General features: G+C 53.0%; 1 protein-coding gene across 1 annotated transcript in view; it reads left to right on the forward strand.

Annotated features, from left to right (window-relative positions):
* The window catches only part of Cacna1a (calcium voltage-gated channel subunit alpha1 A), a 179,279-nt gene that overhangs the window by 117,983 nt on the left and 44,880 nt on the right, over positions 1-16,416 (forward strand). Inside the window, exons 23-27 of the mRNA XM_033757319.1 lie at positions 2-53; positions 974-1,033; positions 1,358-1,464; positions 10,555-10,654; positions 13,790-13,950. Coding sequence (XP_033613210.1) covers positions 2-53; positions 974-1,033; positions 1,358-1,464; positions 10,555-10,654; positions 13,790-13,950 — 480 coding nt within the window. The remainder of the gene's footprint in view (position 1; positions 54-973; positions 1,034-1,357; positions 1,465-10,554; positions 10,655-13,789; positions 13,951-16,416) is intronic.

The raw sequence follows: 16,416 nt of genomic DNA on the forward strand, positions 1-16,416 counted from the left end.
GCATCGCGCTGGCCGCCGAGGACCCCGTGCAGCCCAACGCACCGCGCAACAACGTGAGTCCCACCTGGGCCCCGCGCACACACCACAGGGCAGCCGTGGCCACTGGGGGACACGGGCGAGGTGTCACCCCGAGCAGCCCCCTCACCCTGCCGAGGTGCCGATGGCTGGTCCAGCACCCACAAGGGCTGGGTTCCATCCCCAGTGGGCTCAGATCCCAGAGCCCGGCCCCACGTTCACAGCGAACACTTCCTGAGCAGCTGCTGTGCGCTGGGCACCATCCTGGGCTGGAGGGGCCTCGCTGCCGCCAGTCCAGTTACCGCGGGACTGAGGGAGACAGACGGACTCCCCAGCACTCGGGAGGCTGAGGCAGGAGAGTCACCGCGAGTCGGAGGCCAGCCTGGGCTGCATAGTGAGACCCTGTTTCGAGATAACAAAAATAAAAAAGGTCGTCAGCCGCCTAACCGTAGTGTGTGAGGAAGCGAGAGGTGCGGGAGCAGGGAGGTGCGGGAGCAGGGAGGTGCAGATTTAGTGTAGAGAGCGTGAGTGCCCAGAAGTAGCATTTGACACAGGTGGCAAAGGGGCACTGGGTGTAAGCAATAGGAGGAGCGGTGTGGCCTCGCGGGGGAGAATACAGTCAACCGTGGCTTCCCCAGCACCACGTCCTTCCTTCTACCCAGAGCTTGGAACAAATGTAACGATTTCCTTTGCGTTGGTAAAGCCGCCGCTCCATGATTTAGTGGGGCTTGTCGCCCTCTGCCGGCCACTGCCCCTCACAACCCACGGCTCTTCCGGAGAGCGGGGACAGATGAGGTCTCCTTCACATGCACGGACTAGCCCTGCATGTGGTAGCTACCTTCGCTCCGGGTGGAAATCCCGCCCCTCGGACTTTGCTGTGTCGGGGGTGTTGTTAGATTCACAGAGGGTTCTGTGGGAGCAAGCCCGTGATCCTGTGCCCTCTTCCTGTTCCCTGCAGGTGCTGCGGTACTTTGATTATGTTTTCACAGGCGTCTTTACCTTTGAGATGGTCATCAAGGTAAGGGCAGGGAGAGCAGGCGGAAGGCCTTTGTCATCCCGGCACTTGTAGGCAGGAGGATCACAAATCTGAGCCTAGCCTGGGCACCTTCGCGAAAAATCAATTGAAAGGCACTAGGGTTACAGCTCAGTGTGGGGGCCCTGGATTCAGTCCTCAGAACAAAAATAAAGAATTTCTGGTGGGTGGGTTGAGTGAGTGGGTCCATCTGGTGGATGGATTGTGCCCCAAAGTCTGGGCCAGTCCTGCAGGCTGGGGCCCAGAGGAACGCCCTTGTCAAGAGGATGCAGCAGCCAGAGACCCAGAGCCCTTTCCTGCCCCTCGCAGATGATCGACCTGGGTCTCGTCCTGCACCAGGGTGCCTACTTCCGAGACCTCTGGAATATCCTCGACTTTATAGTGGTCAGTGGGGCCCTGGTGGCCTTTGCCTTCACGTAAGTCTCCGTGTAGGGCCCCTAGGGTGGGGCCGGGGGGACGTGTCCCTGGGTGCAGAGATGGGGTGGTGGGGACACCACATGCCCCAGGAGGGGCTTCCCAGCTTTGTGCATGACCGCCGTGGGGTGGGAGGAGGCCCTCTCACTCTGCCTCCACACAGCAGTGGCGTCTCCACATCACTGGCCCTGCTGTGTGCTTCCTGGGACATCTCATCCCCCTTTCGCTCCACACCCTCTGCCCCACTGCTGTCTCTTTGGGAAACCCCTAAAAAGACAACCAGGATGTGAGTGTGCATGCGAATCTCAACCCCGCCTTGTGCCGGAGGCCCCGTCATCGTGGCCCTGGTGACTTCCTAGTGTGTCCTCATTTCTCCCACCAATCTGAGGTCATTCTGCCCTCCCAAGGTCACATGTCACCACACAGCCCTAAGACGGTGCCCTAGGTGTAAGTGGTGGTTTCAGGAAGGTGCCTAAGGGTCGGGCAGCCCTTCCAAAATGGCACCCTGGAGCTTAGTAGCTATCTCAAAGGGTACCTGAGTCTGGGTGGCCCTTCCAGAATGGCTTCCAACTTTTGGATAGCACCCTAGGGTTTAACAGGCGTTCTGAGGGGGTGCCTGAGTTCTGGGCAGCCATCTCAAAATGCCATCAAAGTTCTAAATACCCCATTTCAAGATGGTGCCCAAGAGGCGAGCAGCCAATGCAAAATGGCACCTGGGTTCTGGGAGGCCATTTCAAAATGGCACCCAAGTGCTGGACAGCCATCTCAAGATGGCGCCCTAGGGCTTAGCGAGCATGTTGGGAGGGTGTGTGAGTCCTGGGTAGCCATTTCAAAATGGCATCAGAGTTCTGAATTGCCATTTCAAGATGGTGCCTGTGAGCTGAACATCCATCCCAAGATGACACCCTAGGGCCAAGTAGCCATTCCTCTGAGAGCCCATCTCAAAATGGCAACTGAGTTCTGGGCAGCCATTTCAAAATGGCATCTAAATTCTAAACAGCCATTTCAATATGGTGCCCCAGAGTTGAGCAGCCATTTCAAGATGGCACCCTATTTCTAGTAGCCATTTCAAGATGGAACCTTGGGGCTTCATAGCCACTCCAAGCCGGTGCCTGACTTCTTGGGAAGCCATTTCAAGGTGGCATCGGAATTCTGGGCATTCGTTTGAAGGTAATCCCCAAGGGCTGAGCAGCCATTCCTAGATGGTTCCTGAGTCCTGGGTGGCCATTCCAGGGTAGCCCCTATGGGCTGAGCAGCCATTAGCCCTTAGGGACCTGGTAGTGAGTTTAGCAGTACCACCCCCACATTGGAGACAGACTGAAAGGTGACAGATTCAGAAGTAGATCCTGAGGTCCTGGCCTCGCGGAGGTCACAGTCCTGTCACAGAGGTCAGTCCCACACGGAGGGTTTGATAGGGATCCTGACCCTGTAGTGGGAAATCCCAGGTCCCCCTCAGCAGACAGGGTCCTGCGAAGTCTCCCCGCCCCAGCAGAGGGCCAACATAGTGGCCCATGCCCAATTCCAAGGCTAAACGAGGCCACACTCAGAGTGTCCCCTGGAGGCACAGCAAGCTCAGGTCCTGTTTGGATAAGGACTCTCAAGGCTTTGGGAGCCTGAAGCTGGGGGCGTGTGCTAGGAAGGGGAGCAGCTGGTGTTTGTGACTCAGACATCCCTACGTCCCTACTCCTCTTTCTTGCTCTCTTCCCACCTCTTCTTCACCTCTCCCTTCTACCTCCCTTCCTTTTTCTAACGTAATTAAGAATTTATTATTTGAAGAAATCATAAATAATAACAAATGAGGGTATTTGGCAACATTATCATTAAGATGTTCTGTAGGAACCAGGTATGGGTGGCACACACCTGCCGTCCCAGCATTCTGGGAGGTTGAACCAGGAGCATCCCAAGTTCAAGCACAGCCTCAACAATTTAGCAATTTAGCAAGACCATGCCTCAAAATTTTAAAGAATCAATGCTGAGCGTGATGGTGTACACCTGTAATCCCAGCACTTGGGAGGCTGAGGCAGGAGGATCGCCAGAAGTTCAAGGGCAGCCTGAACTATAGTGAGATCCTGTCTCAAAAAAAAACCCTCAAAAAATTAAAATTAAAACATTTTAAATGAGCTGAGCTGGGGATAGAGCTGAGTTCAAAGGCCCTGAGTTCAGTCCTCAGTGCCGGGGACATTCGAAGAGGTTCTGTAGGAAATGAATAAATGCACAATAAACTAGGGGAGGAAGATTGCCCCAGATCAGACAAGGAGCTGGTGTCCTATAGGAAAAGCTCTTGCAAAGCAATTAAAACCTAAATCTCAGCGGGACAGTTAAGAAAGGAAGTAGGGCCAGGGATGTGTCTCATCGATACCACATCTGCCTGGCAAGCACAAGGTCCTGAATTTGATCCCTGGTACTGGGGAGGGGGTGTGAACCGCAATTTCACAGACTGCTGATAACTAATAAAAGGGGCCCCAGGTGAGGTGGTGTACACCTGTGATTCCGGGAGTGCTCTGAGTTCGAGGCCAGCCTGGACTACAGAAAGGGGCCGAGGAGTCAGCCTGAGGGAGAGCTTCAGGTAATCGCAGCCAGTGTGAGAACGTGAGGACGCAGGCTCCTGTCCCCTCCGTGTTCTGCTGAAGAGGATCCTCCCGGCTCAGGCAGGGGGCGTAAGAGAAAACGTAAACTCGGAAAAGCCAGAATTTATACAACGCCACGCCTGGAGTAGACCAGTCCCGTAGGAGAGGACCTACGGCTTTCAGGGCCCTCCCTGCTCCTGCCATCTCTGCCCTCGCCCTGCTGTCCCCGTCCACCCGAAAGCCTGCTTCTCCGCGTGATAAGAGTCGAGCTGTCCACCTCCCCCGGGCTGTGGCCCGCAGGAAGTCCCGTGCGGTCACCCGCCGCCTTCGGCAGAGCCCCGGATGAGGCAGGGAGGCCTGGGCGGAGGCGCGCTCTCCGTGCTGCCTGCGGCCGAGTCCCAGGGTGCGGCAGAAGGGTGGGGTGACCACACCATGTGCCCCTTTGCCGGCCGTGCCCGGCACTGTCCTGCGGGACCGTTGCCAGCAGGTCCCATCTGCACTTCCCAGGGGGACCCTGTGGGTCGGGCCGGGCCAGCCTTCCTGAACTAGGAGCTGGCTCCCCACTTTGGAGTGCACGCCATTGTGAGCCAAGTTTGCAGCAGGCTCTGGAGTCACCACGAGCCTGCTTTGGGTGTTGTTTAGGCTTGCGTTTTTGGTATTTGAGTCGTTTTGTTTTGGGTGCTAGGGATTGAAGCCAGGGCCTTTGCACTGAGCTCCATCCTCAGCCCTTTTTTAATGTTTTATTTTAAGACAGGGTCTCACTAAGTTGGCCAAACTGGTGTCAAATTTAAAACCCTCCTGCCTCAGCCTCCCAGAGTGCACCACCACGCCCACAAGCCTCTTCTCTAAGCAATCCTGTCACGGGCTGGGGTGTGGCTTAAGGATGAATGCTTGCTAATATAGGTGAGGCCAGGGCTTCATCCCTGGCACCGCAAAAAAACAAAATGAAATTCAGATCCGGGCCAGGGATTTGGCTCTGGTTCCATCACCTGCCTTGCAAGCGCAAGAACCCGAGTTCAATCCTGGGTAAAAAAAAAAAAAAAAAAAAGAAATTCGGATCCATGAACAGAAGGGTTCCCGCTTCACAAAAACTTCTGCCTGTGGCACTGAGTTCCACTGAGTCCCATTTTCAGACACAGCTATGCACTGTGTGGCAGCAGGGATGTGGCCCAGGAAGCGAGTTGTGGTCACCTCTGTCACTGCAGTCATCACACGATGGGACCTTCTCACCGTGGGCCGGTGTTTGCACACCCACCTTGGGGAGCTGTGCAGACACTCGTCACGGCTCGACCCTTTTCACTTCCTCTGCTCCTGTCCGCCCCCTCCTTTCTTTCCCAGGCCCCTCCTCATTTACACTTCAGGGCTCTCCTGTAAGAGAAAACACGCAGTACTCAACCCTCTGTGCCTTCTTCATCTCACTGTTATGGTCTCAAGGTGCATCCATTTCCCTCCACGTGGTTCAGGTTTGTCCTTCATGGCAGAGTAGTACTCCACTGGGTGTAAACACATTTTCTTTACAATGATGCAATCGTACGGTGATGCCTTGCCTGAAACATTTTTTGCGGTGCTTGACCGTATAAAGTCATGCAGGGACATCAAGAAGTAGTCTACCCCGGGGCATCACAGTGCACACCTGTAATCCCAACACTCTAGGAGATGGAGGCAGGAGGACCACCACAGCCAGCCCAGCCTAGGCAGCTCAACAATTTAGCAAGACCTTGTCTCAAAATCAAAATATTTTAGGGCTGGGGGTTTAGCTCAGTGGTTCCGCCACCTGCCTTGAAAGCGCAAGGTCCTGAGTTCCATCCCCACTACAAAAAAAAAAATCAAAATATTTTAGGAAGGACTGAGGGTAATAGTGTGATGCGAAAGCCTTGGGCTCCATCCTCGGTCCCACCAAAAACAAAGTATTTAAATCTGCTGTCGCAGTGCCTGAACGGCCGGTGCTCGAGATCCTCTTAGGAAGGTTCTTTCCTTCCGGGTGGTGTGAGGAGATGGGGCAGGGATTTCCTGCCCCCTTGTGAGTGTCTCCGGCTCCGGATTCTCTTGGGAAGTAGAGGAGGGAGATTATTTAGCCAGTGAACTTGGTCCAGTGGAGCCTGAGGCCTACCTGGCTCCCCTGCCCCGTGGTGGGCGTCGACCGGAGCTGTCACTGCCTGAGTTCTGGGCGGTGGCCTGAATCAAGCCAGTCCTGCTACCTCCCCACTCACCGCCAGAAGCAGTGAAGAAGCCCAGAGCTGCCACTGTGCCCCCAAGGAGAGTTAGTGAATCCACCCCTCCTCCTTGCAGATTCCCACTTCTGTGGCCTGAGAGCACTGTGCTTACTCTTTCCTTGTTGGGGGGGAGTAGAGGATCCCGAGACTCTCAGGGTGCTTCATCCCACTGGTCTTTTGCTTTGTCTGCCCCGTCTGCTCCCAGCAAGCATCAGGTTTCTTTCTGGATGTGCCAGTCCCTTAGCCTCCCTGTGCCTCAGTTTCCCCGAGCAGTAGGGAAAATGGAGTTGGCCATAATAAACACAGTGCCCCCCATGCACACACATGCCAGCCAGGTGGGCTGTGTAATCCCAGTACTCAGGAGGCTGAGGCAGGAGGACTGCCCCAAGCTGAAAGCCATCCTGGACTTGTATAGCTAGTTCCTGTCTCAAAAAACAGTTGCGGCCTCGTGTGTGATCTGCACCCACGCTGCGAGGGCAGTGCTCTTGTCAGTCTCAGTTAGTAGATGGGGAAACTGAGGTAAGCGAGGAAGTGAGTCCAGCCAGACCCTGAGGCGGCCCCAGGAGGTTCAGGATCTCCAAGGCCAGGCAAGGTTGGTCCCCATGCGTTCAGAGGCGAGGACTCAGCCTGTACTGTGATTGTGGTCCCGACCTGAGCACCCTCCGCCCCCCCAAGACTGTGTGTGTGCGTCCTCCATCCCCCACCATGCCCATGTCCCTGTGACTCCATTAACACACCATTTCGCAAACCATCGCCCAAATGTCACACACTGCGCCCGGGCCCGGGGCAGTGGCTGACACCACTCCGCCCAATCACGATCCTGTCCTCACTGCCAGAAGCCCATGGGCTCCTGTCCCCAAGGCAGGACCATAGGCCGGCACTGCTGGCAGAGTGCCTGGATCAAGCCGTGCCTGCACCCCCAGGGGCCACACTTCCAGGAAGCCACAGAAGGAGCCCCTTGAACTGCCATTTTTATCTTGAAACAGGCCCCACGTGAAAAGCATTATTCTACCTGCATGGGAAAAACTAAGAAGACTGGGTTTGAATCAGCCTGCTACTGCCCGGCTGCATGGGCTGGGGACAGTTCGCCTCTCCAGGGCTCAGCTTCCTCATCTGGCAAATGGGTGTCACAGCGCCATCTTCAGGCAGTCAGATGCAGGGATGTTCACAGAATTTACAGGTTACACCCAAAGCCAGCAGCCCAGGCAGAAATCGCTGGCAATGGAAGCTCCTTCAGTTGTCCACAGAGAAGCTGTCCAAGTCTCTGTACACTGATCCTTAAACACGCTGCGCTCCATGCTGGCGCACACCTGGAATTGCAGCACTCAGGAGGCTGAGGCAGGAGGATGGCTGCAAGTTTGAGGCCAGCCTGAACTGCATAGCAAGGGCCTGTCTCCAAAAAAACCAAAAACAAGAAAATGCACTGAACTGAAAATGACCAAGCCAAACTGAAGGGAAAGGGGTTAGAGGATGTAAAGGAAAATCCACTGGGTGTATCTGTAGGCATCTAACCTGTTCTGTTTGTAAAAAGACAGTTGTGTGAGACATAGTGCACACCTCAATCATAGCTACTCAGGAGGCTGAGTCAGGAGGATCCCTGGGAGTTCAGAGCCAGCCTAGACTACATAGCAAGACCCTGTCTCAAAAAACCAAAAATACAGTAAATACATACTAAAGCCAAGGTCATGGCTACCCAAGAAGTGTATGAGTGCCCTGCACCCATTTCCCAGATGGGATCAGGTGAGACAAGCAGGATTTAAACCCAGGTCCTCTCCCAACCCAGAGCTCACGTCTCTCCAGACCAGCTCACCCCACCCTCCCAGGCCAGGACTTTTGGGAACAAAAGGGATTTCCTTGGCCTTGGAGGCCAGCAGCTCCTTGAAATGTGGCTTCCTTGGTGCTGTGACTGAGACTGTTGAGTGCAGGGCCAGAGGCACAAGAGCTGCCCGTCCTGGTCCCGGGTGGGAAGCGGGGACTCGGGACCGGGCGGTGGTGTCGTGTGTGCACGTCTGTGCGTGTCCTGTGTTCTCTCTTCTGAGGCCGCTTACGACCTGTCTCTCCCTCCAACGCCACCTCTCCAGGAGCAGCACACGGTAAAGTCAGTCGCTCTCTCTCTCTCGCTCTCTCTCCATTCTGTTCCTCGTCCTCCATGACCTGCTGCAGTCCCGTTGGTTCTGGTCCCTTCTCTGTGGCCCTGTGTCCTTGCGGCTGTCCTGTTGCTTATGATGACCAGAACCTGCTCTCCGGGGGCTGAGGGGACCGAGGGCTGCTGGCCTCACCGTGACTCACCAGCTCTTGCAGAAACCACAGCAGGAGATGGGGAGTAGGGTATGCGGTTAGCAGAGCCAGGGGCTCTGGTCAGAGGGAGCACTTGCACCCTGCAGTATGTCTGGCTCCTGAGGCAGCATCCGTGTTCAGGTTCCTCTGAGGACGGTTTCTCAGCCTCAGATCCTCCTCCTGGGGGAGAGAGCACCGACACAAGCAGGGTCCATTTAAGAGGAGGGGACGCAGGCACCCGGCAGACCGTTCCCCAACAGCGGTCAGTTGGCTCAGGGAAAGTTCTGCCCTCCAGCTACTTGGGAGACTGAGGCAGAAGGGTCTCAAGTTCATCCTGGGTAACTTGGTGATTTAGCAAAAACCTGTCTCAAAACAAAAGCAGGCAAGGGAATATAGTTCAGTGGTAAAGGGCTTGCCTAGCATGCAAGAGGTACTGGGGTCCAAACGAGGGAGATTGGTGGGTGTCTGGATGGCATAAGACCACCAGCACACGCTGAGGTTTCTGCTCTAGTAAAGACACCAGGTGTGGTGGCGCACACCTGTAATCCCAGCACCCAGGAGGCTGAGGCAGGAGGATCACTGTGAGTTCGGAGACCAGCCTGGGCTACATAGTGAGTTCCAGGTCAGTCTCAACTACGTAGTGAAACCCTGTCTCAAAAAACAAAAAAAGAGGCAGTTTTTAAAAATTGATGTTTTGCACATGGCTCTGCAGATTCATCGGGGTTAGGGGCTCAGGGGCTGTGACCATAGGAAGAGGTTTGCACCTGGGAACATGGTCCTGGGTCCATTCAGGGCCCTTGAAGCAGAGCTGGGATGAGAGCCAGGGTCAGGGAAAGTAGAAAGAGCAGAGATCGTGGTGCCCGCCGTGGGTCCTCTATCCAACGCCAGGTGTCAGGACCCTCCCAAAGCAGGGTTGAGACGGCAACACCCGTGAGGGGACGGCCTTGAACTTGAACTCGACCTGTGCCCTGGGAGTGCGGCCACAGACAAAGGGGACGGCTGGGGCCAGCAAGCCTGCAGGAGCGGGGTCGGGGTTGGCAGTGAGCACAAGGCGGGTCGGGCCGGATGGATTTCAGAGCATCGGGGGCCGTGTGCAGAAGTCTGGCTCTGCGGAGAATCTAGGGTCCGGGGTTCTCCAGGGACCACGACCAGCTCTGCCTGCTGGCTTTGGCCACCGTAGGCCAAATGGGGGACGAGAAAATCAGGGTGTGGAGGAGGTGGCGAGGGGCGGGGACATCTGAGGTGGACGGAGCGTTTGGGGAGATTACCCACAGTAGCTGACTGGGAGCACAGCTGCCGGTGCGGGTCCTGGGTGGGGGTGGTGCCACTGTCCGCCAGCCCTTCACAGCCCGCTGGAGCGCTCAGCCTGGCAGAGCCTGGGTCGCATCTCGGTGAAGCCCTGTGGTGGCCACGGGCTCAGATGCCCTCCAGAGGCTGAGGCAGGAGCCCACGATGGCCAACTTCAGCATCCGAAACGACCGCGGGGTGCTTCCCTCCCTGTGGGCTCAGGATAGGCGCAAGGAGGCCTGTGCAAAGGGCCGTGTTCAGTGTCTCCGGTCCTGTTGGAAAGAGGGGGACCCCATTGTCTAAGACCACTTTTAAAGAGGGCACAGGATCCCCCAGCTCCCGGGCCAAGAAGTTTCTTGGAAATCGTTGTGCAGGGTCAGGGTAGAGCAGCAAGCTGAGGACCACCCCGTGCCAGGCGGCATCAGAAACCAACCCGACCTGGATGTAATGCCACACTCGGGAGGCTGAGGCAGGAGGGCTGCTGTGAGTTCGAGGCCAACCTGAGCCATATAGCCAGACTGTCTCAAAAGAGAAAAACCAACCTGAGACCAGAAGCCTAGAAGCCTCAGCCTGCTGCCTCCTCTGCCCAAATGGAGCGGGCAGACCCAGCCACCTTTCCCAAGGAAGGGCTCACATCAGACTTTAGACCTGCGCAGGTGGGGTCAGTGGAGCTGAGGGCCTTCTAACCTCCCACTCCTGACGGCCACTCCTTCTCTTCCCTTCTCCCTGCCCTGATGCCCCTCCACAGTGGCAATAGCAAAGGAAAGGACATCAACACAATTAAGTCTCTCCGAGTCCTCCGGGTGCTACGACCTCTCAAAACCATCAAGCGGTTGCCAAAGCTTAAGGTGAGACTCCACCAGGTTGGGGGTGGGGTGGCGGCTTTCCAGACGGCCACGCACAAGTGTGCACTGCTCGATGCCACTTCAGGTGGGTGTGGTACGACCTGTCATCCCAGCTACTCAGGAAGTTGAGGTGGGAGGGTCACAAGTTCAAGGCCAGCCTGGTCAATGTAGACCTTGTCTCAACCTTTGAAAAAAGGGTGGGGGGAGCTGGGGATTTAGCTCAGTGGTTCCATATCTGTGCAGGGTCCTGAGTTCAATCCCCAGTCAAAAAAATTTTTTTAAATAGTTTTTTTTAAAAAAAGGTCTGGGGATGTAGCTCAGTGCAAAGGCCCTGTGTTCAATCCCCAGTACTGCAAAAATAACAATTAAAAGGAAGGGTGTGGATTAATGGTAAGTGCTTGCCTAGCACATGTGAGTTCCTGGGTTCAGTCCCCAGGACTGTTACAAAAGTTTTTAAAGAAATATTACATAAGGCCAGGGACATAGCTCAGTGGCACTGCCCTGCCTAGCACCCACCAGGTGCAGAGTTCAATCTCCTGTACTGGGAAAGAAAAAGAAAAATTAGATTAGCTGGGCATGGTGGCGCATGCCTGTCATCCCAGCACTCAGGAGGCTGAGGCAGGAAGATCGCTGCGAGTTCGAGACCAGCCTGGGCTACATCGTGAGTTCCAGATCAGTCTCAACTATGTAGTGAGACCCTGTCTCAAAAAACAAAACAAAAACAAAGTACATTGAAAGGAGTGTTTCTCATGCACAAGGTCCTGAGTTCAATCCCCGGTACCCACCCCCCCAAAAAAGAAAGGAATGCTGATAACATTATGTAACCTTCATAAATGAGAGTATATTTATTATTACAATGTCCAGAAGGGGACAGTAGAGTGAATTCACCTAACAACCCTTAATATTGTAGCAGTTTTACACTGTGTGAAAGGTCAAGTCTGCGCCCTTGTCCTACTTCATGTGAAGGGGTTGTGTCAGCATCTCCCAAATGAGGGCATCACCGTAACCTGAGAAGCAGGAAATTGGGCTTCTGGTCCTGTACAACCTTTTAACTCGTTATCTGCCTAGTCTAGGCCCCCACTTGTCTTCCCCATTCCAAGATCTCTGAGCCAGCATTTTCCAAAAAGCTTGCCATGGAAGGAAGAAAGAAGGAGGGAGATAAAGAGAATCCTAGTATTCGAATGCCCCTTTTCATTTTCAGTTTTACCTAAGGGCCACCTGTATCACTTGATACATTTCATTAAGTCCGGTCACTTAATTTTTCTTACTTAAATGAGCTTATTTTAAAAGGAAAAGCTCAGCTGGGCATAGTGGTACATGCCTTACATCTCAGCCCTCGGGAGACTGAGGCAGGAGGATCACAAGTTCAAGGCCAACCTGGGCTACACAATGAATTCAAGGTAACCCTGTCTCAAAAAAACCAACGAAGGCCCAGGAATGTAGCTCAGTGGCACTGTGCCTGCCTGGCAGCCACCAGGTCCTGAGTTTCATCCCTGGTACCAAAAAGGAAAACAAAGAAAACTTTTAAAATGCTCTGCCAGATCTCTCACGTGAAAATCCAGACGCCACTGTTAACAGAAGATAAAACTAAACCTTTCTTGTAAGAAAATGAAATGCTGTTACTAAAAGCTAGCCAAAGAAGCCTTCAGGCCAAAGGCTTTGAACATGGATAGCTACTCTTTCTTGGCTAAGAGAAAGTACCAGGGAGGGGAATGGGTCGCAAAAAAAAAAAAGTTAATTAAAAATAAAATAAAAAGAGAAAGTACCACAGTCGGGCACTAACATAGTCACAACAAAGCACGACTTTCTCCCTTGCTCAAAAGGAATGGAAAGAAACTGGAGAAGAATAACTCTGTTACCGTGTGATTCTATGCTGGATTTCTGTGTCATCCAAAAGTATCTCTGAGCAGGGTGTGGTGGTGCACACCTGTCATCCCAGCACTCTGGGAGGCTGAGGCAGGAGGATACCAAGTTTGAATCTAGCCTGGGCAAATTAGTGATTTAGCAAATCACTGACTCAAAATAAGAAAAATGGCCTGGGGATGGAGCTCAGGGCAAAGGCCCTGGGTTCATTCCCCAGTTCTGGGAAAAAAAAAAATGAAATGAAATAGTTGATCTCTGACGTCCTATTTGTGAGAAAGTATCCCTCGTGACCAGAAATCAGATGAGCGTCCCACATAGGGGTGCATGTTAAACAGGCGAGAGATGGCTGCACTTCGTAATTAAAAGCTTAAAGCACATGGGAGTTCAGTCACTCAGTTCACCATCTTCCCATCACAACCCCCTTTGAACACCTGAAAGCCTGTCTTTCCTTCCCTGGAGAAGAATGGCCACACTCCACTAGGAGTCCCTTAGCCTCAGCCATCCTTGATAACCACATGTCATTAGGAACCAATGCAAATTCGGAGTCAAGTAGAAGACACTCTGAAAAGGCCAGGGCAAATGCAGAAACCCAAGGCCTCGTCCAATGGGCGAGCTGATGTCAGCGAGGCGGGTATTCCAAGCTGGGACCCCCTCGTCTTCTCTAGGAGAGGATGGAAGCGTCCACCTGGCATGGGCAGGTTCAAATGGCATAAAAACACTATGTTTAAGGAGGTGCTAGTAATATCGCAGCCTTCATATGTCTTATCCCAAGGACACAGATTCACCTCTCAAATCCAGAGAGTTCCCCACTGCTCAGCAAGCAGAAGGGAGACCACAGTGGCAGCTGTTGGAGGACAGTAGACTCCTCCACCTCTGGAACACTTAGAACACTTGGTACAATGAAAACATGGGAAGTCAGTGTTACGCTGTTCTGCTTAGGGACTCAAGACTAGGAAGAGTCTACGTGTTCAGGATACAATTTTTTCCAAATATTTTCCGTCCGAGGTTGGTTGAGTCCATAGATAAAAGAATCCATGGGTGCCCAGCTTGGTAGCACGAGCCTCTAATCCCAGTTATTCATGAGGCTGAGGCAGGAAGATCTTTAGTCCAAGGCCAGCCTGGGCTACATAGGCAGACTGTGTCCTTCCACACACTCATGCCCCAGAAAACAACCCACGGGAACAGGGGGAGACAACTCTCCTTCAGTGGCACAGGCTTCTGGAATGGGCTGGCCGGGGCCCCAGCCCCTCATCCTCTGCTCTCCCCCACCCCCAGGCTGTGTTTGACTGTGTGGTGAATTCCCTCAAGAACGTCTTCAACATCCTCATTGTCTACATGCTGTTCATGTTCATCTTCGCCGTGGTGGCCGTGCAGCTCTTCAAGGGGAAGTTTTTCCACTGCACCGACGAGTCCAAGGAGTTTGAGAAGGATTGTCGGTGGGTCTCGCTCCCTGGGGCTGGCACACGCTGGGTCATGCATGGCCAGGGGCCCCAGTGACCAGGGCTTGGGGGTAGGCGCCCTCTGTCGTTGGGAGGGAATCAGTGGCAGTTCATCTGGATCTGGATAAGAAAACGGTTGGGAGTTTGAATCCACAGCCCTTTGAAGCCTTCCTTCTGACAGCTGTTTCAGCACTCAGGACACTGGGCTAGTGGTGCAGCTCAGTGGTGACCACTTGCCTGGCATGCCTGAGGTCTGCGTTTGATCTTTTACGCTGCAAACACATTTTTTCATCATATTTTGAGATTTAGGAAGTTTGTACACTGTGTGCCCCACCCAAGGCTTGGATACCCCCAGCAACCCTGACTTCAGACAAAACATTTCTGCCCAGAAACATGTGACAGTTTGCTCCGAATATGGTAAATAATGAGTATAAAGAGTGGCCTGTCCAGTCGTGGCTGGGTTTGTTGCCAGATGAATTACACTCATCATTAATTCTCTCTGGCAAGGGGTAGATTATTGTGTCTTTGCAGAACACAGTCACTGTTGTGGTTACCCACGTTTGCTCTCGAAAGTAGCTATTGATACTAGATCAATGATCAGGCATAGTTGAACTCCAATAAAACTTTATTTCTGGAAACTAAATACTTTTTTAAAAAACCTGGAATCTGATTATGCTATCCAAGCTAGTTATGAACTCCTGGACTCAAGGAATCTTCCTGTTTCAGCTTCCACAGTGGCTCAGACTACAGGTATTTGCCAGCAAGCCTGGCTGGAAACTGAAATTTGAGATATACCAAGACAGTGTCACACACACAAAAAAAAAAAACCTGAAAATTTAATTTTATATGATTTTTTTTACTTTTCATGAAAGCCTATATTCTTAAATGTAAATGTCATTCTCAGTTTGCAAGCCTTACAGAAGTGGTGAGTCAGGGCTGGGGATTTAGCTCAGTGGTTCCGCCACCTGCCTTGCAAGTGCAAGGACCTCAGTTCAATCCCCGGTACCAAAAAAAAAAAAAAGTGATGAGTGGTCCAGTTTGGGCTTTGGGCTGTGGCAGACCAGTCCCTCCTTGAGGAGGAAGAAATTTGGCCTTCAGACCTTCCTGGGTTTTAGAATTGTGCAGAAGGGATGTGACCGCCCCTGTCACAGAGTCATTGTCATGGTTAATTCTGATATCTAGGGGATTGATTCTGGAAGCAGTTTGGATACCAAATTCAAATGCTCAAGGCTCTTAAAATGGCGTAATTAACAGCGGGACGTCATGGCTATTACTGTGATCCCAGCATTCAGGAGGCTGAGACAGAAGGATCACCATGAGTTCAGGGCCAACCAACCTGGACTACATAGTGAGACCCTGTCTCAAAAACACTAAAGTAAGTAAAAATAAAGTGGTGTAGTAATGTTTCAGCAGAGCAGAGCAGCTCAGTGCTATAGCCAAGTATTACAGCTCAGAGGCACAGCTGAGTGTTACAGCTCAGTGTGGCAGCTCTGGGTCACAGCTCTCATAATTTGAAGACTCAAAAATCCAATGGTCAGTTGAAGAGGTGGAAAAAAACCTTTATTACACAGATGAGCTCTTGGGCAGCTCAGAGGAGTCTGAGCACCTTACCAGAAACGAGAGCCTCCTTATATAGGGATCTACAGGGTAGGTGAGCATGCTAAGGGGTGGAGTTACAGAACATCCCTGAAACACATGCCATGTGAGCATGCTCACTGAGGCAGGGGGCGGAGCTTAACAGAACATTCCCGAAAGGTCGCACAGTTCAGTCATAAACCATTTTGATACATTGGGCACAAACGTGTATTTCCGAAATAAAATTCTGTAGGGGAAAAAAAATGGAGGCAAGGCAAGGGCCTGTCTTATTGTACAGCACTTCTCTATCAGTATTGGCATAGAACCTACACTCAGGCTTCTGTAGACTCTATAAACACCTCTCAATGACCGAGAATACCTTAGGCCATGTAAATGCTGTGTGAATTGTTGCTACACGAGATTTTTTTATTCAAGGGATAAAACAAGGAGAAGTCTGGACATAGTCAATGTGGTAGCTGCTGGTTCTCCGGTGGCTGTTCTTAGAAATCAGAAGGATCCTAGCCAGGCGCAGTGGAGCACAACTGTAGCGCCAGCTACTAAAAGAGGCTGAAGCAAGAGGCTTGCTTGAGCCTACGAGTTTGAGACCAACCGGGGCAACAGAGCAAGACTCTGCCTCAAAAACGAAAGATTCTAGGCTTCACAGTCAGGCCTGGGACCAGCCCTGGTTTCGCATGGTGAAAGGAAGCAGCACCCTCCCCACTTGGGTGTTGAGCCCAGAAATGAAACGTCCCGTGTGTCTTTCTCCCTGTCCCCAGCACCCACGAGTTGCGCGCATGCGCGGCTGAGAAGGCTCCATCCCGAAAGCCTTGTGAGGCCGAGTTGGCCCCGCCCACAGCCCTCGGCTGGACACACGGGCGGGGGGGGGGG

Source organism: Fukomys damarensis, unplaced genomic scaffold (genome assembly GCF_012274545.1).
Source record: "Fukomys damarensis isolate Sample0158 unplaced genomic scaffold, DMR_v1.0_HiC HiC_scaffold_30, whole genome shotgun sequence".
Taxonomy (NCBI): domain Eukaryota; kingdom Metazoa; phylum Chordata; class Mammalia; order Rodentia; family Bathyergidae; genus Fukomys; species Fukomys damarensis.